This window comes from Ovis canadensis, chromosome 18, assembly GCF_042477335.2.
Source record: "Ovis canadensis isolate MfBH-ARS-UI-01 breed Bighorn chromosome 18, ARS-UI_OviCan_v2, whole genome shotgun sequence".
In the NCBI taxonomy this organism is placed as follows: Eukaryota; Metazoa; Chordata; class Mammalia; order Artiodactyla; family Bovidae; genus Ovis; species Ovis canadensis.
Window position 1 is genome coordinate 69,056,958 of NC_091262.1, and position 22,596 is coordinate 69,079,553.

Below are 22,596 nucleotides of genomic sequence, written 5' to 3' on the forward strand. Positions count from 1 at the left end.
GCTGGATTAGCAGTGATTCCTGAGCTGCTGACTTGGAATCAGGCTCTTGAGCTGGGTTGAAAAAGTAATGGTAGCTCCAGTGAGTCAGATACTCTGCCCAGGGAATTAGGGTGTGTGTGGCCACTTTTTTCAAGTCAGACATACTACTGACTTCAACTTAAAGGGAGGTAACTTCCCATTGTGTCTTTGAGGAATCTGTTGGATTGGACAGCTCCTGTGAGTTAAGACTAGGGATACACATTCAAGGGAACTCCAGTTTGTTTAAAGTACCTAGATTGGATACTTGTCATTTGGCAATACTGACACGATGACAGTGTCGCCTGAAGAGAGGATGCTGGGGGTCCGGGGTGGGGGACCGACAGAATGGTGCTAGTAGCAGCCCCAGATAGAGGAGTACACAGGCCCAGCATGAGGCAGCCTTGACCCAGAAGGTAGCCCAGCTACCTGTGATGAAGGTCTTTTCCAGCTCTGCTCCCTCATAGCTGTGGAACCAAAGTCTCTGGTTAGAGAGTCTGCAGGGCCGTGACTCAGAGCTTAGAGCTATCCTACTGCCCCACCAAAGAATATGGTAGACTCGTGTGTCTCGGGAGAACTCAGGACTGGCCTTGAAGTGCTCTTTTCCCTAAAACAACTAGGTTTTCGGAAGAGTATCCCAGGCCCCCCTCCATCCTACCTGAACCAGTTGGTGAGGGTAACCATGACATAAAGTGATGCAAGGAAGAAGACGAAGTGGAAAGCAGAATAGCTGTAGGAAAGCTGCTGGACTTGCATTGGAGGAGCTGGAGAGGTCTCTTGGTCAGCTGGTCTCGCAGCCACACCTCTTGGCCCTGGAGAGAGAAAAGAACTGCTGGTAGCAGAGCTGCTGAAACACCTCTTCCCTTCCCCAGCCTCTTTCCTGAAGGCATTTGCACCCTTTGGCATTCTGCAGAAATCTACACTTACGGATCCTCACTTGACACTCGCCTTCCTCTGGTGCCACTGTTTCAGGGCAGCAGAAGCAGAGTGAGGGCTTCTGTAAGATGAAAGGCAGCATGTTTTGGAAGAAGAATGTCTGGGAAATAGTACAGGAAACTTTAAAAAGATGGGTGTGGTGTGACAAGTGGAGGCACACCGGGGTTCAAATTCTAGCTCCAGTATATGACTGGCTATGGGAACTTTGGTAAGATGTTTAACCTTCTGTGCCTCAATTTCTCCATTTGTAAAATGGAGCAAACACCTACCTCACAGGGTTGTTGTGAGGACTAAATTAAATGAGATTGTGTATGTAAAGTATCTAGCACAGTGCCTAGCGTATTGTGGGTACTCAATAAAAGGTAACCACAGCTAGAATCTGAGCATTTTGGGTAGAGGTTGATAGGATGTGTGTGTGTGTGTGGTTGTGTGTGAAGGGGGTTGGGGTATTGGGGATATTGAGCTATCCATCCTCACCTGGAACTCATAGCTGTAAACCTTGACGATCCACAAGGGCCCAAATACCTCAGCCAGGTAAGAAGCCTCGTTGCTGAGAAGAGAGAGTTCTCAAGTTGATACAGTCAAATAGCAGGAAGGTTACCTGATGGCATTTACTGCCAGAGGATCCATATCAGTAACTCAGGAGGGTAGTGATCTCCCAAAGCCCCTTTCCCCCAAAAATTTTGAAATTTTTTCATGTGAGGGCCCTGAAATCTTTTGTGCTTTTAAAGTTTCTCAAGTCATTTCCCCTGTCCACTTCGTCTCATACAGATCATCTGACGGGTGCTATTCTTAGAAATTGTTTTTGCTCATGGGGAGCTTTCCTCTTACCTTTAAAGTTTAAATAAACCATGGCCCCAGACTATCTCCTAACCATCCCTGTCCTTGTGAGCATCCTCCCTTCTCACACCTTTCCCTTGACACTTTTACGCACCAAGCAAAAAGCACGCAAGCATACATGATGCCAGCACTCATCATTGCCAGAGAAGTATCTGGTGTATGGGATTCCATTTTACTCGGGCCAGGCAGGCACAGAGTGTGATTCTGTCCTTGAAGGATTACTGAGAAAGGGCAAGACAACAGAAGAGAAAGATGATGAGAACAAAGCTAGGTATTTGGCAGGAGCAAAAAAGGTTTTAGCAGGGGTAAACCTTGTTAAGAATCCAGGTCCTTTCCTTACCCCTCTCTGGAGGACGGCTGGATAGTGCAGAGAATGTCAGGTACATGATATAGCAGCTGATGATAGAGGCTTGTAGAAGGCCAGAGCGAGGTTGCTCTGGGGAGAACGGAAATCATTGCTTTAGCCTACTGGGTACTAGTTTCCTCAACTCCTACCCTAATCTGTGCTTCTGTCTCCCCACCCTTTGGAGGAAGCAGAGAATGGTTGAGATTAGGGAAGCAAATGAAATTTGCTATTTGGGTTTCCCCGGTGGCTCCATGGTAAGTCTGCCATGGGAAAATCTCATGGACAGAGGAGCCTGGTGGGCTGCAGTCCATAGAGTTGCAAAGGGGTTGTAGAGAGAGATGACTGAAGTGACTGAGGATGGTGGAATTTGCTATTCTAAAGGCCCCCCAAATCTTAAATGCTGTAAGGCATGTACCCACTGAGGCGGACGCAGGGAGCGATGGAGAGGAAGGAGAGGAGGCCGCAGAAGCAAAGGTGCAGACTAAGCAGCATCTTGTTGAGCAGGCAGCCAGCTGGGTGTGTGTAGTGGTGGAACAGGAGCGCGGCTGCTGCACCCGCCATGCTGTAGAATCCCAGGGTGGTCAGCAGCACAGCCAGGAACCAGCGGCAGTCTTGGGCTGCACCTGTTTGCCTAAAGGTGGGAAGTGGGCAGTGGCTTGGGGCTCCAACTCTTGTTTTTACCCATTATCAGCTATTTCCCTTCAGAAGACTGGTGAGACTTGCCTATCCCACCTGGCCTACAGCCATCATACTCCTGAGTTTTTCCATACTGCTTAATTGGAAGTTTTTGGATCATCAACCTGTCATATCCTTTGCCCAACCTGAATGGGTCTAGTAATGTCAGATTTCCCAGGAAGCCTTCAGGGTTATGTGCTCCTTACCAGTTCTTGTTCCAGGAATGAGCAAAGGCAGTAATAAGCACCAACTGCAGCAGGATGAACGTGAAGCCGCCACATATTCCAATGTAATGCCAGGCTGCAAGTGAGGCACCAGTAGGAAAATGTAACTGATCGTATCATTACTCCTGGTCCTCTTCCTACCTTTTTTTTTTTGGTTGTGCTGCAAGGCTTGTGGGTTCTTAGTTCCCCAAACAGGGATCAAATGCGCATCCCTTGCATTGGAAGCATTTGGACTGGCAGGGAAGATTTTTTCTTAGAACATCTTTTAACTTAGGATGAAATCTTTTAACTGATCAGGATGAAATAGAACGTACCTGGAAAGAGATGCTCATCAGGGATGCAGAAGGCAACAGCACAGAGACCTAGCAAGAATAGCAGCTTGAGGAGCCAGAAACTGGTTAAGAGGGAAAGAAAATGTATCAGAAAAATAGGCAAAGGAGAAAGCAGAACTATAGGAAAGGGGAGAAAAGAGGCTAAATAGAGGAAGGGAGGAACTGGCAGCTGATCACAGCCTATTCCAAATTCTGACCCTGATACCTAAATGACATCTGGACAGTGTTCTAGAGTTGACGGAGGGTTTGCATATAGTAACTCCACTGTTACCTCCATTTCAGGAAACTAGAAGATCAAAGAGGGTAAGTGTGTGGCTTGTGGTTACACAGCAAGTATAGTGGAAGCAGGGACTTAAACCTGTTCTCTGTCTTTTTACAGTGCTATGACTTCATCTGGAAATTTCCTTTACTCAGCTTGTGTCTACTTCCCTCCCTGTCCTCTCCCCACCCAAAGAGTATACACAGACCTATTATGTAGCTGTGCTCTTAGGCTGTTGCGGGAGTGGAGGTCGATCAGCAGCACAGCCTGCAGCAGGTGGAAGGTGGCAGTTCCTGCACATATGCGGTATACAGCCCCAGAGCCGCTCAGCACTGGGCAGTGAGAGTGGCCAAACAGATGGGTACACAGCCCTGAGGGCATCTGGATCTGAAGGGAAGGTACATGTGAAAAACGGCTGGACAAGTTGTCGTGCACAGAGGAGTACCTACCCATGGGTACGTCCACTCATCTGTCCCCTACCCTCAGTCCAAATCTCGTTTACCTCAGACTTTCTCCTGTTATCCTTTCCCACTGCAGCCCAGCCTCTTCCCACGTACCCCATGTGCCTTGCCCCAGACTCTTTCTACCACTGTCCTTGACAGCAGGAGGCAGCAGACTGCTGAGGTCCCCACGTGGAGGAGGATGTAGAACAGGCGGCTACAGGGAGGCTCTGTGAGAGGGGGCCACCTCGAAGGGCAGCAGCAGGTACAGGGAACAGGCTCACAGCAGGACACCTGAGGGTAGAGCAGATGCAGGGCAGCAAGGGAGAGACTTGCTGAGGATAGGCTTACATCAATACATTTGTGAGGTGAACTCATGAGGCTGAATTCCAAAATTTCCCCCTCCCCTCTCTTCTCATTTAGGAATTCTCAGACTGTCTGGTTCCAAGCTATTTAGGATTGCTTTCCATTGATGTCAGGTAGAGCTTTCATCATAAGAGCTTAACATAACTGGCAGAACTTCCTAAGAGCCTGCCACATCTGGCCTCTTAATCTTTCCCAAGACCTAAATATCTGGTACCAGGAGCATGGGAGGAGAGACTCAAAGAAGCAGAAGGGCCTCAGCAGTAAATGGCAGGTCTGCCATGTTTACCAGCTCCCGTGGGTTTTCCTCCACAGCTTCAGCCACCATTCCCTTCCCCTTTTCAGCCAGCTCTTGCTCTGGGGAGTTCTCTGCCCACGTACCCTCTCACCTGATAGAAGGGAGGACTCACTATGACACTGCTGACTCCCCTGCGTTGCGGTGCCAGGCGGAGGGAGGTGTGGGGACTTGTGACCGCTTTTGCACCCACCATCCTTATCCCAGGGATTAAGCCCAGGTCCACCAGAGGGAAGGCAGATGAGAAAGTAGAAGCTTTCTTTCGTCCTCAGCCCATTGGACTCCTGCAATCCCGGGCTGTTCACCCAGTTTAAGGCAGAATGGGGAGGGATACCAGGAAAAGAACACCGACCCCCCGGGTCGTGGAAAATGCAGATATCCCTGTGAAACTACTTTCTTCCCAGGGCCCTTGGGCTTCTCAGGCTGTTCTCCCCAGATTAGGGAGCAGTTTGCCTATCTGGTCTGTAGATTAGCATTCTTAATTGGTTTAGGATTACACGTCATTCATCTTGAACAGAGTTCCTTTGGTGTGTGGGCTGGACCTAGTTTAAGAAAGGCTGGGATGGTCTGCAGTGGTGACGGGTTAGGTCTGGGACACGGCCTGGCAGAAAACACTGTACAAGCCCGAAAGGAAGTGTGAGAGCCGAACTGCTTTGCTTGCTGAAGCTTCTAGAACCAGCGCACTAAAGAAGGTGTGGCCCAGGGCCAGCCCCGCCTCCCCCCATCCCCGCCTCCATTCCATCCCGGCGGAAGTTGTTTGGCAGTTCCCGGAAGTCCTTCTAAGGCGGGGCCGGGCCTGTGGGGCGGCGCGTGGGATCGATATGGCGACAGAGGGGGACGTAGAGCTGGAGTTGGAGACAGAGACGAGCGGTCCGGAGCGGCCTCCGGAGAAGCCACGGAAGCATGACAGTGGTGCGGCGGACCTGGAGCGAGTCACCGACTATGCGGAAGAGAAGGAGATCCAGAGTTCCAATCTGGAGACGGTGAGGTTGGCCGGGCAGCGTGTCTGGGCGGGATGAGAGCAGACGGGGCTCGGAGGCCGAAACGGCAAGCCTGGTTCCAGGAGGGGCCCCCATCCCGCTGGTGGGAGGCAGCGAGAGGGAAACTGAACCGTCACTGGGCCCCTCCGCTTGATGGAGATAGGGTTTAAAATGGGTCTCAGGTGCACAGAATTGAACTAAACGTAGGCCCGGGTTCTTGGTACGCTCGTCATTGTGAATCCACACCTCACTCGCTTGTTACTGGTATTTTAGATTGTTAGGAATTGTGAGTAGCAGAGCAGCAACTTGATCTGTCTTTCCCATAGGCCATGTCCGTGATTGGAGATAGACGGTCCAGGGAGCAGAAAGCCAAACAGGAGCGGTAAGTCTTAGCTACCTGCCCTACTCCTTACCCCAGACAGAAAAAAGCCATTGTTAGGCTTTTGTACTTCGTACTGTTCAGCTCTGTCACCAATTTCTGCAGACCTAAGATTTACAACTTTGCTGTTTTGTTGGTGGAAGGAAAGACCTCCTGATAACACCTGCCTGCTATAAATACTCCAGGGGATGGGATGTTAGGCAAGGGGGAGTCCTTTTGTGTTATCAGTCAGCAGTGTTTATCAAGTCATTTATTTGTAAGGCACAACTGGGAATGATCCTTTCTGGGAGTTTATAGTGGAGGTAGAAAGTGAGGACTAACGTACCTGAATATTTTCAGGGAGAAGGAACTGGCAAAAGTCACCATCAAGAAGGAAGATCTGGAGCTGATAGTGAGTAGTAATGCCTAACTACTCTGTGGGTGGGGAATATGTCTTTTGTTTCCTGAAACAAGTGGAGTCTTCAGGTTTTGCTGGCACCATATTGACCAGGTGGCTTCGGTAAAATCATTGATCCTTTCCCTGCAGATGACAGAGATGGAGATCTCCCGAGCAGCAGCAGAACGGAGCTTGAGGGAACACATGGGCAACGTGGTGGAAGCTCTTATTGCCCTAACCAACTGATTTGGGTTTTCTCAGATCCATTGGATTAATTTATTTCAATAAAGATGTCTTTTAAGTTGCAGTTTTATAATTTTGGACCAAGTATAATATATTTTATTTTACTGTGGGCAGTTTACATCTTGGAGTAGAACCCTTAATGAACCTATGTTGAGGATCAGTTTAGAAGAGTACCTCATGTTCAGATGTTAGGTAGCAGACCAGGCTCATTCATATGACTAATTCTCAGCAATATTCAAGGTGCACTAATACCCCATGGCATGTATCTCTAGGGTAGCTCACCAATAGCTGAAAGGCCAACACCTGTCTAGGAGCCACTGTATACAGATATAAGTCACCAATCCAGTTCATAAGCCACTGTGAGTTACAGTTTAGGTATTGAGGTGGGAACACGGTAACTTTCAATAAGAAATTATCAAAGGTTATGTCTTAGAATTAATTTCTGAAAAGATTTTAATTAATTCTGAACCACAGCACTTACACCTTAAGGTTCCATTTTCTAACATAGAGAGAAAGCAGTTTAGAAGTTGATGAAGTTTGGCCAAGTCACCCTTGCTAAGCTTCTGTCTCCTCAGCTGTAAAATGATACATATCTGATAGATTGTTTTAAGAAGTGACAAGCAGGTGAGTAGCTCTGACTTTCATTTTGACTCTAGGATAATTCTTCGATTTTGTCTCCTGGCACATACAACAGTGACTTACGTACATCTTTGTATTTATTACTTCATAGTAATTATTTGCACTCATATTTTTATCCTAGGACATTTAGGGATTTATGAATGATTCTCCTAGTGGGGCATTTAAAGATTGTGAAAAGACCTTGCCCTTCTCATTTTTAAATGCAATATAGAACTAAGTCTTCCCACTGGTTAAATGTCATTCTTTATAACCCCTAGGGCTCCTAATATTCTGCCATATGCAGGGTGGTTATGTAGTACATATTAAATGAAAAACTTAACTCTGCCAATGATAGCCAGCATGATGTCACTACACTGCAGCTCAAGAGCACTGTGCCCTCCTTGGTATATGAGCTGGGCAAGCAGGTACTGGTGTGCTGCTTGGATTCTGTGTATTGTGTGTCCTGTTTTGATCTATATACAGCTACAATTTAGACAGCAATGACAATCACATATTTGCTCAGAGAATAAATCTAGGTGCCGCTTACAATATAGCTTATCTAGCATCTGTGCTTGTTCCTGAGGTGAAAGGGTATGATAAAATGTGAAACATCCTTTGCCTGACAATTCCCTGCTGTCTTTTATCCTAGTTAATAGATATTTATCAGCTTGCACATTTTATTTCTGATATGCTAAAAAACCTCTTGGTGTATGATTTTTTTATTTCTTGACACTTGCACATAAATGGATCAAAAAGTATGTTTGCCTAGAAAAATTTACCCAAAAATGCAAAACAGGTTTTCAATGACTTTAGATTTCCTGTAAGGCAGAAATAATACATTGTCCACTTACATGCCCATCCATGTTTCTAACCCAAGCTCAGAGCTGGTAAAAGAAACTTGGAACAGTCCCAAGTGAATATGGGAAGCCGGAACAGTAATGACATTCAAGATTTCTCAGAAATAGTCCTAAGTGGGAGCCTCTAATCCTACCTGGACAGTGCTTTTTTTGCAGGCTTCTCAGCATGAGTCCAAACCTCACAAAGCACTTTCAGTGACTGGGTTTGCCCAGTGCCACAGGTATGGCAGTAGGTTCAGCAGGCTGGATACAGGGGCCATGTGAATAGCAGTAAAAACAAATGAAGGACCAGATGCTGAGATTTCCCCTTGTGTCCCACAGCTGCAAGAATAAGTAGTTGAACTCTAAGTAGTTTTCCGCTTTTTGGCAGACGGCCGTTCAAATACATCTCGTACTCCGGCTGCCTTTTGTTTAAAGAACTTGGTATTCTGGGCACTCTCTTGGCCCCATGCTGAGTCAAAGGAGGTGGTGTCTTGATCCACAAGGTGGGTGTATTTGGTACGACCAGAGCGTCCAAAGTTCTTGACCTGTATGGATAGATGATGAGTTATACCACCAGATTTATCATGGTCCAGCCTCAATACGTTACTTTTCTCTCATGTCATTAAGGTTGCCCATACCTGCATGACTTTGGGAAGAATGGTTTTGTTGAAATGATCCTCCAGGGTAGGTGCGCTGAAATCTCTCTTGTATACTTCTTCATCCTCATCCTGTAAAAAAAAGTCATCAATCTTGTAGCTTTATTTATCATTTATCTTTCATTTTTTAAACCATTTAAAATTATTTTTTAAATTTATTTGGGCAGCATATGGGAGCTTAGTTCCCTGAACAGGGATCAAACCCACACCCCACCCTGCAGTTTAAGTGCAGAGTTGTAACCATTGGACCATCAGGGAAGTCCCTCAAACTACAAATTCATTAAAATTTACAATAAAGGATAAAAAGAAACCAGAGGGCATTGAACCTACTGAACCAAAAGCTTACATCAAGTTGAGGAGATGATACTCCTTTTTTTCCTTTGTGTTGTCTTTTTCTCTAAAATGTAGCTATTTCCTAAAGGTTGGCTATATTCTTTTCACTCAATATATTCATTCACTCATATGATTTCAACTTCATACAGGCCTCTCAAATCTCTAATCCTGATTCTTCTACTGCCCGATATATATCTTAGGTATTGTTGGGATTTCAAACTCAAGACTAAAGTGAAAACCAGATCCCTGAAATTTTCCAAATCAGCCTCTTCCTGACTTAACTCCTGTAATAGGACCAAGATTCTCTCTAGATTCTTATTACTTTGGTTATTACAGTTTTTCCGTGTAATCAACCTTACACATTTCTTTAGATTAATGTGTTTCCTAAAACACAACCCTCATTATACCTTTGTCGTGCTCAAAAACTTTGAGAGGTTCTCTCTTTTATTAAATAAGCATAATTCCTCTGTGTACTGCTGCTAAGTCACTTCAGTCGTCTCTGACTCTCTGTGACCCTTAGCTTTATTATTAGATTGTAAGCCTTCTGAGGGCAAGAAGCCATGGCTGTGTTAATTAGTACTACCCTTCATACACTAAATGCTCAAAAGGTTTACTTAATGAACTGTATAAAACTATACAGAATAGTTTCAAACCAACATATAAATACGACTATAATGTGTATGATACAGACCATAAACATATGTACTGAAAGAATTAAAACAGCACCATCTTAAGGAAAGTTTCACGGAAGAGCTAAATAACAGTTTTGGGATACACTCTTCCCATCAGCTCTTGAAAGGCCCAATTTAAAGGTAGGCCTTTCATGAGACCCAACTTTTCTCCTTGTTAGAGCCTGAAAGTACCTCATTTAATCTCAAAGCCATTTCCACTTCACCCTCCTTGTCCAATGAGAAGAGTTGATATTTCAGTATTGCACCAAAAGACTTTCACATGAACCTTTCCTTATGTATCTTAGGAATGCACTGGTTTTCTAAGGAGCTTGATTATTAAAACTGTTGAAATGCTAAAGCAATGATATTTTATGACTTTGAAGCAACCTAAGAAGTAATTAATAATCTCCATTGACTCCTATCTAGAAAGCTACGTGGGCTGGAAAACAACATAAGCAAATATTTCCTGCTGATTAGATAGACTGATTTTGGTGGGAGAAGAATAAGGAATCCTTATTTAAAAAATTTTTTAAAGTTTTAAAATTTTACTGGTATCTACTTCCCTGGTGGCTCAGACGGTAAAGCGTCTCTCTACAATGTGGGAGAACTGGGTTCGATCCCTGGGTTGGTAAGATCCTCTGGAGAAGGAAATGGCAATCCACTCCAGTACTATTGCCTGGAAAATCCCATGGACAGAGGAGCCTGGTAGGCTACAGTCCATGGGGTCGCAAAGAGTCGGACACGACTGAGCGACTTCACTGAACTAAACTAAACAGCAAAAGGCAGGAATTTACCTGCAGTGGAGATACTTAAGGTTTGCTAAACAGCATCTGAAAAAGCTAGATTACTTTTTGATACAAACTTCTTTAATATCAGGAAATAATTTAACATACCACATATCATTGGAGTAATGTCATCAATTCTCCCATTTCCTTTCCTGCTATCTCTCTATTAAGGAATTATCACTAGTGCTAATCCAAATAATTTGGAAGCAGTCCTTTTCATTTTATACAGGGTTAACAGACAGCTGTTTTGACTTTGGTTTTTATATAAAGAACAAAGATCATGGCATTACAAATAATGGTTAGATAATTAACATCTTTTGGGTCAGATTTAGTCACTTTCTGTCCGCTGAGAAGGAAGTGAATTAAATCAGCCAAACATGAGTTAATGTAAAGCTCTTTGCAGAGCTTGGTTTTCTCATAAACAAAATCTCTCAGCTATGAAAAATTATATCTAAGTGATCTGAGGGACCTAAATAGTCTAGTCTAGTATAGATCACTCTCTCTTTCAGTTCCTCAATTCTGCTGTTACATCATTTCCTCCTGAGAGCTGAGGCCAAAAGGGAACAGTTGCTGCCATTTCTGAAATCCTGTTGCCAATGCTTTCCTCTGCTGCTGCTGCTAAGTCACTTCAGTTGTGTCTGACTGTGCAACTCTATAGACGGCAGCCCACCAAGCTCCCCCGTCTCTGGGATTCTCAGGCAAGAACACTGGAGTGGGTTGCCATTTCCTTCTCCAATGCATGAAAGTGAAAAGTGAAAGTGAAGTTGCTCAGTCATGTCCTACTCTTAGCGACCCCATGGACTGCAGCCCACCAGGCTCCTCCGTCCATGGGATTTTCCAGGCCAGAGTACTGGAGTGGGGTGCCATCACCTTCTCTGAATGCTTTCCTCTATTTGGTTTTATATTCTTCAGAGGGAAAAAGCAAATGAGAAAGCTGACCATTGGTAAGTAAAAGTAACATTCCAGGACTAGGAAAATGGGAGGTTATTCCAGTCTCTTTTCACTTCTTACCATGAAGAAGGCACCCCGGTGATAATACTTCTGTAGGAACTTATATTTGCCCTTAACAGCTTTGTTGGTAATGACTTTGCCATTTGCCCGAAGCTCAGCTCGCCTCTCTTCCTCAGTTAGGTTTCTCATTCGTTCAATTTCTGCTTTCTCCTTCTCAAGTCTGTTCAGAGAATGAAAACTATTTATTAGTTTCATTTTAGTTTCATAAAGACCCAGTTATCTGAATATGACACAGTCCCACCTCCTTTCAAGCATTATTTATCTTCACAGATTCTAGTTACTATCTGTTAGGAATTAAGATCAGAAGTTTAATAAATAAAAAGGTCAGGTAGTCTTCATTACGCTCACAAGACCAGGTACTGCAAACTTCTGAAAGTTGATTCTAGTTTTTTTGAGGTTCAGACATACTACTATTGCTTGATTTTATAACATTACGAATTTCCCTTCCCTGAAGAGCCTTCTTTGTTTAAAAAAAAATCAATTTAATTCTGTATAAGACTTGACTGGTATTTTTTAAATAATGTGCTTACATACCACAAACCAAGGGTCACCATCATTAACTAGACTGCAGCAGTTTCAACCTTTTTTAGGGGTGGAGAGTCATAGGTCCCTTTTCTTAAAAAAAAAAAAAAAAAAAAAAGGCATTCCTAGTAGTTTTTAGGAATGGGTGGTACAGCTCCAAGATGATTTTGGTCTAACTGAGTGTGGTAGAGGAACTGCATAGCAACCTCCAAAATTGTGAGAAATAAATAATTGTTTTAAGTCACTTACTTTTGGGTTGGGTTGTTACGCAACAACAGAAAACTGATTATAGCAAGTAACCAGTTTGTGTCAACTAGGAAACTACTAAAGGGAGTATCACCTGCACTCTTATCGCGGAGAAACACTGACAAAATGTGTTTCTCTTTCCTGATTCTGTTATAATAAGCCACATTCCACTTATGGGGAACACATCTAGCTCTAGGAACCCTAAAGAAAGCTAGAATGGAACCCACAGTAGGTGCGGAGCCTAAGAGCTACCCTACTAGGAATATGACCACCCAGTGGTATTAAGCTCTAAGCTAATCCCATTACTCACGCTTCTCTGTCTTCTCTGTCCCTCTTGATTCTCTTTAACTCCCGAACTTTCCAGGCCTCATATTCCTCCTCATCATTTTCATCATCAGTATTGAGTGCATCCAGGGCAGCCAGAGACCGCTTGTTCTCCTCCAGCTCTTTCTTGGTTTCCTCCTCTACAATCTGGATAGGGAGAACAATTCAACTGTTGGACTTCCTCATTCTCCCTCAGACAGACCAAAACACACAACTCCTCACACTCAATCCTCACAGCCACGCCCAGCACCTTGAGTGTGTACTTGCGTCTCTCCTCAGCCATGTGTTTGGCCTCCTGCTCCAGCTCCTTCTGTTTCAATGCTTCAGCCTCACGTTCTTGAACCGTCACCCGGTCCTTCCTGCAGCACAGAGGTCCTGTTAATTGCCCAAAGTCCTGAGAGTAGTGCTCCTTGTTCCCTAAATCAAGTCTCATTCAAACCAGACAAAGCCAAACGGTCTCTGGCTCTGTTATTTGCAAAGAGCTAAAAGTGGGAATCATTTCCGGTCTTTAGAACATCAAAATTCCATCATCTTTGAACTGCCTGAATATCAAGAAACCTGCTGGACTGTAGGATTTCTAGCCATTAGGAAAGGAATAGGAATTTGCTCTTAAGTTTGATTTTGTATTTAAAATAATATAAGACCTTGGCAGGTGTGTTTTCTTTAAGTGGGAAAGGAGATGTGAAAACTAACTCAGACTGCCACCAAGATGCGTGTGTGCGTGCTCTGTCGCTTCACTTGTGTCTGACTCCTTGCGACCCCATGGACTGTAACCTGCCAGGCGCCTCTGTCCATGGGATTCTTCAGCAAGGATACTGGAGTGGGTCGCCATCCCCTCCTCCAGGGGATATTCCCAACCCAGGGATCGAACCCATGGCTCCTGCAATGGCAGGTGGGTTCTTCACCCGCTGAGCCACTTGGGAAGCCCAACACCAAGATACTCCTGAGCAAACACTCTGCTGAGCTGGGGCACTGGACAGAAGACTTTTACTTAGTGCCTACATTTCAGAAGAGCATGAGCGAGAAAAGAGGCTTCCGTCTCCAGACCCAGAAAGCAGTAATTATGTGGATTCAGGCCTGGTTTGTGACATACTTACTTCCGAATGAAGACAGGCTTAAGGCGAGGCTCCATTTCATCCTCACTGTCTGTGTACTCCTCATACTCAGACTCTGATTCGGACTCCTCCCCAGAACGTCCCTCGTCTTCCACCTCCATGACCTCCAGCTCTTCATTTTTTCTCTCCTGTGCTCTTTGGCGCATCATGCCGCGACGCCGTTCTATTTCCTATCAAGTTACATGTCCAGGCCAGTCAGCCAAATGGCCTGTGCACTGCAGTGGCTTTTTATTCTTACCTCATCAAGCTCAACAAATTCTGGTTGAGTATATGCAACTTAGTACCACTCTATTTCAATCCTATCCAAAACAAGTAGGGAGCACTGGATCAGACTTCTGCCAAAAGCAGATATCTTGTGCTTCTAAGGCCTCAACAAAGGAGCACTGGCCCTAATTTCTTCTTCCACCCAGAAAGAACTTCCCACTTTCCTTAACCATACCTCTTCATCAATCTCTTCTTCCTCTTCCTCACTGCTATCTTCTCGTTCCATGCGCCAAGGATCCCCTTCTACTTCAGAGTCACTTTCTCCAACCACTTCCGGTTCCACTATTTTCCGATGTCGAGCCAATCTGAAAGACAGTGTCTGACTGTAACACCAACCTCACCAAAAGGACATTTCCTCAGTCACAGAGCGCCAGGACATGATGTTTCCTTTTACTAGCACTGAAGCCCTGAGATGAGGAAACTGAGGTGCAGACTAGAGAAACTAACTCCAAGTGTCAGAAGAAATAGTCAAGTTGGACCTAAACCATTACATATATGCTGAGGCACCCTGGGGCACTATACCAGGCTAGATGGGTGCACTGGGATATACTGTAAAGCTCAACGTAGTTGAGTTTTAACAGCAGATCACATTATGTTTCCTTTCAATGGTATCGTGACTTTATAAACCTTTTTTTGGGCTGCTGTGATAAAAAGCAAGTTCTGCATGAAAGTCAACAGAGAACAGGAAATGAGTGACTGTGCCAAGGTGACTCCAAGGTTTGAGAAGTTGGTAGTGCCCAAGAGGCACACAAACCCCAAAGCTAAGTAATTGTGGTTATGCAAACATGAAATAAAAATGGTTTTTCTTTTATAGGTATTAAAGTTTTTAAGTTCCTAAGTTGCTAGGACATAAATATTTATTAAATCATTTGGCTCTAACTACTTAATAAAATAAAGAGAATTGTTTGGGCCCAGAGGCTCTGTGAAAGAACTCCTGAGAACATGAACTGTGAAAGTTGGGAACCTCTGGCTACTCTGTAAGGTAATGTCTCAGTCAATACAAAATACACAAAATCCTTCGTTGGAAGGAGTCCCTTTCTGACATGAGACCTCTCATCAGTCCTTTTCTCCTATTTTATCAGTATCATTTCTCCTCATTAGCTTTTAGAATAACTACCTGGAAAAGATCAATTTCTCAAATTTTAGAAAACATCTCTGTGCGACAAAGACCCCACAACAAACCAACCAGCGATCTGTGCTTTCAATCCCCTTGAGTCATTTTCCAAACCCCACTCTGCTGTAGTTTCCTGGCTTGTAAAAATGGGGAGAATCATACCCTCATAAAGTCATCATGTGGATTACAACAATTAGTTAAAGTAATATACCAGGAACAGTGCCTGGTGCACAGGAAGTGCGACTCAAGTATTAGCAGTTATTGCTGGGTTCACGCCCAGGATAACATAACCCTTGTCATTACCTCTCCTCCACATCTTCACTAATACGGTTCTGCAAACGCCGCAGCCGAGGGTCACTAGATGAATCCTCCTCCTGTTCCTCGGGCTCTGCTTCTTGTTCTTTGGCTTTCTTAATGAACTGAAACTCTTCATCCTCCTCATCTGAGGACTCCATAGGGGCATAGTCTGGCCTCTTTCCTGACACATAACGTTTTACCTTCACTTTTTCCATCGAAATTTCACCTGGGTAAGAAACAGAACTTACGTTTCAGTAACCTCTTTCCCAATGTCCTTCAACCCTTGGCCTTTCCAGGCAAAAAAGCCCTGTATTCCTGGCAAACCAGGTCCAAGCAGGGGAAGGAGCCCTGACCCAACCATCTATTCAACTACATCTTTTTCCTACAAAGGCCAAGTCATGAGAAGGCATTCCTGTGAACACCAGAACTAATGATAATGAAGTTTAGCTTGGGTACAATGAGTGGAGGAAGGGTGGGCAGTGAAACAATACAAAGTCCCTCCTAATAGGGAGACTACATCCACCTTAACTATATGCTTAAGTGAATTATTTGTAACAGTGCCCAGCACACAGTAAGGGTGACTTAAGTGGGAATATAAAATTAAAATAGCGTTCATTCTTTTAGTTCCTCAAGATATTTCTCTGGCAGTCTTTCTATAATCTATTACCACATAACTCCATCTTCTAATCTTTCTTTCTACCTTTTCTTTTAGCTTATGTGCTACCAAACCTGCAAGAGTAGATTATCTGTCTTTTACAACAGTTCCAATGAACAGAAAAACAGTGAAAACAAAGCAAAACATTTTCTAAGATGAATACAACTTGGATAACCAAGCTGGACAGTTCAAGGGAAAACTTTAGGTGGACTTCATTTACAAACATAGATATAGGCATCATAAAAACTAACCAAGAAGCCCCTCTAAACTATAGGGACATAATTAAAATTTAGCCCAGGACTACAAGGATGGCTTAACCTTAGAAAATTAACAGGGGGGAAAAGTAATGTACTTTTTAAAGTTTATATAATTACAGTCACACAATCTTAACAACAGATATAGCAAATATTATATTTAATGATAAAATATTAGAAGCACTCCTTTAAAAAACAGTAGGCATCGTTAGGTTGTCCCTATCATACCTTCTGATCAACATTGTATTATGGTTTCAGGGCAATAAGAAAAGAAAGAGATAAAAGGTAAGAATTAAAAAGAAAGAAACTGCCACAATTTGCAACCAGTATGATTACTTATGTCGAAAATACAAGATAACCAGAGAAGCTTAAAAAATTCAAGTAGAAAGGTGCATAAATACTAGATAAAAATAAATGTACCTGTACATTGGCTACCTATAATTAGAAAATACAGAAAATTCTATTTACAATAGCAACTAATCTATAAAATACTAAGGAATAAATTCAACAAGTGATGTGTGAGGCTATAGGAGGAAAAATATAAAATATAATTGTTTTAAAGATATAAAAGATCAAAATAAATGAAGAAATGTACCATGTTCACAGATGAGAAGAGGGCAACTGTGCCCGAGTAAATCAATAAATGAGAGTCCGTTGGACTGCAAGGAGATCCAACCAGTCCATTCTGAAGGAGATCAGCCCTGGGATTTCTTTGGAAGGAATGATGCTAAAGCTGAAGCTCCAGTACTTTGGCCACCTCATGTGAAGAGTTGACTCATTGGAAAAGACTCTGATGCTGGGAGGGATTGGGGGCAGGAGGAGAAGGGGACGACAGAGGATGAGATGGCTGGATGGCATCACGGACTTGATGGACATGCGTCTGAGTGAACGCCAGGAGATGGTGATGGACAGGGAAGCCTGGCGTGCTGTGATTCATGGGGTCGCAAAGAGTCGGACACGACTGAGCGACTGAACTGACCAGTGCTCTATAATTTTAATGTAATTTCATTAAAAGCTGTTCTCAGGCTGATTCTAAAATCATATGGAAGAACAGGAGGTCAAAAAGAGCCAAGACAATTCTGAAGAACAAGGTGAGGTAAAAGACCTTAATAGACACCTTGCCAAAGAAGATATACAGATGGCAAATAAGTATGTGAAAAGATGGTCCACATTTTGTGTCTTCGTGCATGCTCTGTGGCTTAGTCGTGTCCGACTCTGCGACCCCATGGACTGTAGCCCGCCAGGCTCCTCTGTCCATGGGGATTCTCCAGGCAAGAATACTGGAGTGAGCTGCCATTTCCTCCTCCAGGGCCTCTTCCTCACCAAGGGATCAAACCTTTGTTTTCTTCATTGGCAGTAATTTTTTTAAACCACTGAGCCACCTGGGAAGCCCTTATATGTCTTCAGGGAATGCAAATTAAAAAAAAAAAAACAACAATGAGATGTTGCTACACACAGAATGGCCAAAATCTAGAGCTCTGACAATACCAAATGCTGGTAAGAATGTGGAGCAACAGGAACTCTGATTTATTGTGGGTGGGAGTGCAAAATGGCACAACCACTTTGGAAGATGGTTTGGTGGTTTCATACAAAACTAAGCATACTCTTACCATATGATCTCATTTCCGCTCTTTGGTATTTATACAAAGGAGCAAAACACAAAAACCCGCACATGGATATTGATTGTAGCTTTGTTCATAATTGCCAAAACTTGTAAGCAACCAAGCTGTCCTTCACAGAGGTGAATGGATAAGTAAACTATGGTACATCCAGATGATGGAATATTACTCAGCAACAACAAAACAAAAAGAGCTATCAAGCCATGAAAATACATGCAGGAAACTTAAAATGCATATTACTAAGTGAAAATACTGTGTGATACCATAATGATGGATATATATCCCGATACATTTGTTCAAATCCATAGAATGTACATCAGAGTGAATCTTAATGCAAACTACGGACTGAATGATAAATGATGTGTCAACGTAGATTCACACTACCCTAGTAGAAATTTTTACACAAGTGCACTAAAGAGACATATTTAAGCACTATTTGTAAAAGGGAAAAAAGTAACAAAATGACAACTAAATGTCCCTCAACAGGGATCAAACTGTGGTTTAATTATACAATGGAACTTATAAGCAGGTAAAGGGGCTTCCCTGGTGGCTCAGAGGTTAAGAATCCACCTGCCAATGAAGGAGACACCAGTTCTATCCCTGGGTAGGGAAGATCCCCTGGAGAAGGAAATGGTAACCCACTCCAGTAATCTTGCCTGGGAAATCCCAAGGACAGAGGAACCTGGTGGGTTACAGTCCCATGGAGTCCCAGAGTCAGACAGGACTTAGCGACGAAACAAGCAGTTAAAGTGAACGAATGAGATCTTCAGGTATCCAAAGGACACTTACCAAAGTCATGCTGACTTAAGGAAAAAACAACAACAAAAGGCAGAATGCACAAAGATAGATACTGTATATTTAAAAGATAAAAAGAACTGACATTATTTTCCAAATACTTTACTGAAAAAATTCGGACTTTCAGTCTGACTCCCCAAACAAGTACAGTTTTCCTTCGTCCATCTGCACTCATTAGAATCCTACCCATCCTTTAAAGATCAAGTTAAATATTCCAATCTGAAGAGATTATTCCTTCTCTGTCCTCCCAAAGCATTTCGTTTATATCACCTATGTGACAGGTTTTATAGGTGGGAAAGACCATAAATTTGTTCAGAATGTGCCTCTTTTTTGCATGTCTCACATCTACAGACTATGAGTTCCTTACACCACTGTTTTACACCATTTTGTATTCAATGTAACAAATACAGTCACTGCGATGGCTGAAAGGGATAAAAAGTTTTAAGATAGAGTTCTTGCCTCAAATAGGTTATTGATTTACGATGTAGTAGACGGAGGTGGACAAGTAATTACAATCATACGAGTTATAAAAGCACCATAAACAGACAATGGACAACAAAATGTATGCTACACAAAGCCATGCAAATAGCAGGCATTCACTATATTAGCTTAACTTATTGGTGGACGAGAGAGCACACAGGTTCTACTAAGGAGACGAGTTCTAAGCAGCAACGCGATCGGATCCGAGTTTGACGGGGAAGTCGAAGAAATAGGGGCAGGGTCTTAAGGATCTCTGGGGATAAGGTGGTGGACCCGGGGTAAGTTTGGAATATCCTGACGAAAGAGATAAGATCCGACTGGAAAACCGCTCAACACAGTACCTTTCTCATTGCGAACCGGGACGGCCCCAGCCGTTGACTGAATGGGCGGTTGTTTCATGAGTGAGCTTGGGACCGACATGTTGACGACAGCGGCGGTGACTCCTGAAACTCGACTGATTTCAAAGTGAACAGCTACAACGTCAACGAACAGATAAAACCCTCTCCTCCTAGGACCACTGGAAACTGCTCCGCGACTGATAGAAACACCACCTTCGACTGAGCTAGAAAAACCGGAAGTATACGACCAGAGGATTGTGGGATTGTGGAGGACTTCTAGACGCCTACGACTAGAAGGTGGAGTCTGTTACTGCGCATGTCCATAGGCTGCCCCGGTGTTCTCAGTCTCGCAGTGCTTGTACGCGTCTTCCCCGCGGGAAGTTGGTTCCACTGGGATTTGCTGTTAAGACCCTGCGACGAGGGAAGTCTCAAGTAAAGGTTTTGTTCGTTAGGTTGGTCTAAACCCGACTATTACAGGGTAGTGATGAATAATGAAACTCAGGAGATAATGAACTGCAGTTTGTAAAGATTGTCAAATTTGAAAGCTCAGAGTTTAATCGGAATAGAAATCCCGTTAACAGCACTTGATTAGCTCAGTTGATGAGGCTGAGCGGATTGTGGTGAGGTATTTTTTGGTCACTTGAGGGCAAGTGGTGGTAATTTAGGCCAGTGGCAAGAAAAAAAAAAAATCCCCCAAGCAGCTTAGAATAGTGTCTGAAATCCGAACACTATTAAGCGTTCCAGTTCTGTCCATTTCTGGAGACTGCCTATTATAACATATTCCTGGCTGGAGTGTTTGTATATGAGTCCGTAAGTAATTATTAAGCACTGGTGTTTACATCACTTAGATCTCTCTAAGGAGTATGGAATATTGTTAAAAGGCTCGTGTCCTCCAGGAACTTGAATTTTATTTAGTAAGTCTTAATGGGAGGCCCGGAGAAGGCAATGCCACCCCACTCCAGTACTCTTTGCCTGGAAAATCCCATGGATGGAGAAGCCTGGTAGGCTGCAGTCCATGGGGTCACACAGAGTCGGACACGACTGAAGTGACTTAGCAACAGCAGCAGCAATGGGAGGCCTGGCGTGCTGCAATTCATGGGGTCGCAAACAGTCGGACACGACTGAGCGACTGAACTGAACCGAAAGGGTTTATAATAGAATAGGAACAAATAGCCCCCATTATCTAGGTGGATCGTGTTTAAAAACAAAAAAACAGGCTAGTTGGCAGAACACTGTAGAAAAGATTTTATAACTGCTGTGTACGGAGAGAAGGGACAGTGTGAGCAAAGTCTTGAAGTCCAGAAATATGGCATATATCAGGCGCTGTGAAAAGTGATTTTATCAGTAATTTTTGAGTCCAGGAGTGAAAAATTGCTGAAGGGAACTTTCCTGAAGGTACTGTTAGTAGCATTACTTCTCAAGTGGTTTCACCTGTTCTACAGTTGGGCCTCAGCTGGGAGAAGAAATAAAATTGGGCAAGTCTCAATCAAAGAACAGTGCAGGACACAAGTTTTGAGCTACGAAGGACTGTAAAAATAGAGTTGATAGAAATTTGTATTGTAAATTTATCAGCTTCAAAATTATGCTATCCCGAGGGAGTAAATCTGACTGGAAGGCAATTCTTTCTGCTCTTGGCAACCCAGAAAATATAAAACAATGACAACAAAACAACTTTTAATATGGCAATGACTATAAGAAATACATTGTCCTAAAATCTTATTTATGATGATTTGTGATACAAAAGTTATTTAAAACTGTCCTCCTGTCCTTGGATTTTTTAAGGCCATCACTAGAATCTTAGTTAACTGGTGGGTGAAGTTTAAACCACCTTATCAGCTCTTGGGTGGGGGGGGCGGGGAATCAAAATACTTCCTAGGAGAATACGACAGCCATAGGGCATAATTTTCTGGTGGCGGGGGGCGGGGGGGGGGGGGGGAATCATAAAGAACCATCGGGTCGAGGTAAAGCCTGGAGGTTGATTTCATTTCTTCTCTAGTTCATCTGGCAACTAAATGCCCCTAAATCTTTTCCAGGCTCACAGTGCTAGGCGAGGTGGTTTTTCTTTAGGAGAAGCGCAAGTGTTTTTCAAAGTAAGATACAAGCATCAGCAGCGTCAAAAACCACCGGGATCCAAGGTAAAAATGGCGATTCGGTCCCTTCGCTTCCCTAAAGAATTTGAGTTTGGGGTGAGGCTGGCAAGCTTGCTACCTAGGCGAGAATGTAACGCCCCGTGCCCCTTCCCCCTCCCGTCGGCTGGGATCGGCGCCCGCCTCGCTGGCGGAGCCGGAGCCTCCCGGGCGCAGGGCTCCTCCTCGCCCCTCCCATCTCCACTCTTCCCCGCCTCTCGCCGCAGTCTTGGCGGGAAGACGCCAGCGGCCGCGCTGCAGAAAGATGTCTGGGTCCCGCGCGGAGGCTGAGCAGAAGTGGGGCTCCAGACAGCGACTTCAGGTGAATGTGAGAAACGGCTTGTCCCTTTCGGGTGTGTTGCTCCCTCATTCTTCGTGAGGGATATGCCTGGCATAGGCCGGGGAGGACTTGCCAACCGGCACCGCCTCGCTGCAAAACTATTTCCTGCTCTTTGGGGCATCTCTCAGTGTAACGGGTTTTGGGTTTTTCCGGGTGTTGCTTCAAAAGATAAGCGGGGATGCCTGTCCTGGTTTTCCTCTATGGAAACTGGGCCCTTAGCCCCAAGGAAGATGCGTGTCAGTAACCCCAGAAATAGTGTCAGGCTGGGATCAGGAAGTCTATGTGTTTTTGCGGTCATTTTGGTCAGTGTCCCACTCTTGGAACAATTCCAGTTACTCAGTTTCCTCAATAACAAATTGTAGTCGTTTTTATTATTGGTCTGGCAGACTCATGGGTCAGTGCCCAGTATAATAATTAATGTAATGAATTAGGTATCTAGATTTTGGAGGGAAAAAAGTTTCCTTACCGGCTGTCAGCTGGGATTTATGTTG

At 44.0% G+C, this 22,596-nt stretch overlaps 4 protein-coding genes across 11 annotated transcripts in view; 2 read left to right on the forward strand and 2 right to left on the reverse strand.

Annotated features, from left to right (window-relative positions):
- Positions 1 to 187: 187 nt before the first annotated feature.
- SERINC4 (serine incorporator 4) lies at positions 188 to 4,997 on the reverse strand. The gene is made up of 12 exons (XM_069558867.2): positions 4,820 to 4,997; positions 4,185 to 4,361; positions 3,836 to 4,014; positions 3,351 to 3,430; positions 3,019 to 3,112; positions 2,557 to 2,768; positions 2,132 to 2,227; positions 1,886 to 2,012; positions 1,429 to 1,501; positions 964 to 1,012; positions 674 to 827; positions 188 to 482 (listed from the first exon to the last, which is right to left on the reverse strand). Exons 1-12 carry the CDS (start codon positions 4,919 to 4,921, stop codon positions 287 to 289), a joined length of 1,539 nt encoding a protein of 512 aa, XP_069414968.1. The 5' UTR covers positions 4,922 to 4,997; the 3' UTR covers positions 188 to 286.
- HYPK (huntingtin interacting protein K) lies at positions 2,829 to 6,776 on the forward strand. 2 transcript variants are annotated; one of them, XM_069558863.1, is made up of 5 exons: positions 2,829 to 2,942; positions 3,794 to 5,708; positions 6,032 to 6,087; positions 6,424 to 6,475; positions 6,611 to 6,776. In XM_069558863.1, the coding sequence occupies exons 2-5, from the start codon at positions 5,547 to 5,549 to the stop codon at positions 6,704 to 6,706; spliced, it is 366 nt and encodes a 121-aa protein (XP_069414964.1). In that variant the 5' UTR covers positions 2,829 to 2,942; positions 3,794 to 5,546; the 3' UTR covers positions 6,707 to 6,776. The 2 variants fall into 2 exon arrangements, with proteins under 2 accessions (XP_069414964.1, XP_070145458.1); XM_070289357.1 differs by lacking the exons at positions 2,829 to 2,942; positions 6,032 to 6,087; positions 6,611 to 6,776 and having other exon boundaries at positions 5,319 to 5,708; positions 6,424 to 6,483.
- A 362-nt stretch (positions 6,777 to 7,138) lies between these two features.
- MFAP1 (microfibril associated protein 1) lies at positions 7,139 to 19,945 on the reverse strand. The gene is made up of 9 exons (XM_069558862.1): positions 19,643 to 19,945; positions 15,505 to 15,724; positions 14,263 to 14,392; positions 13,806 to 13,993; positions 12,959 to 13,067; positions 12,695 to 12,855; positions 11,617 to 11,776; positions 8,799 to 8,888; positions 7,139 to 8,705 (listed from the first exon to the last, which is right to left on the reverse strand). The coding sequence occupies exons 1-9, from the start codon at positions 19,719 to 19,721 to the stop codon at positions 8,523 to 8,525; spliced, it is 1,320 nt and encodes a 439-aa protein (XP_069414963.1). The 5' UTR covers positions 19,722 to 19,945; the 3' UTR covers positions 7,139 to 8,522.
- The window catches only part of WDR76 (WD repeat domain 76), a 51,261-nt gene continuing 48,597 nt past the window's right edge, over positions 19,933 to 22,596 (forward strand). Inside the window, exons 1-3 of one of the 7 annotated variants that reach the window (XM_069558854.1) lie at positions 19,933 to 20,091; positions 21,673 to 21,774; positions 21,993 to 22,087. In XM_069558854.1, coding sequence (XP_069414955.1) covers positions 22,031 to 22,087 — 57 coding nt within the window. In that variant the 5' untranslated portion in view covers positions 19,933 to 20,091; positions 21,673 to 21,774; positions 21,993 to 22,030. Of the gene's footprint in view, positions 20,092 to 21,672; positions 21,775 to 21,992; positions 22,119 to 22,596 lie in introns of those variants that run through there. The other 6 variants (XM_069558855.1, XM_069558856.1, XM_069558857.1 and 3 more) reach the window with 6 other exon arrangements.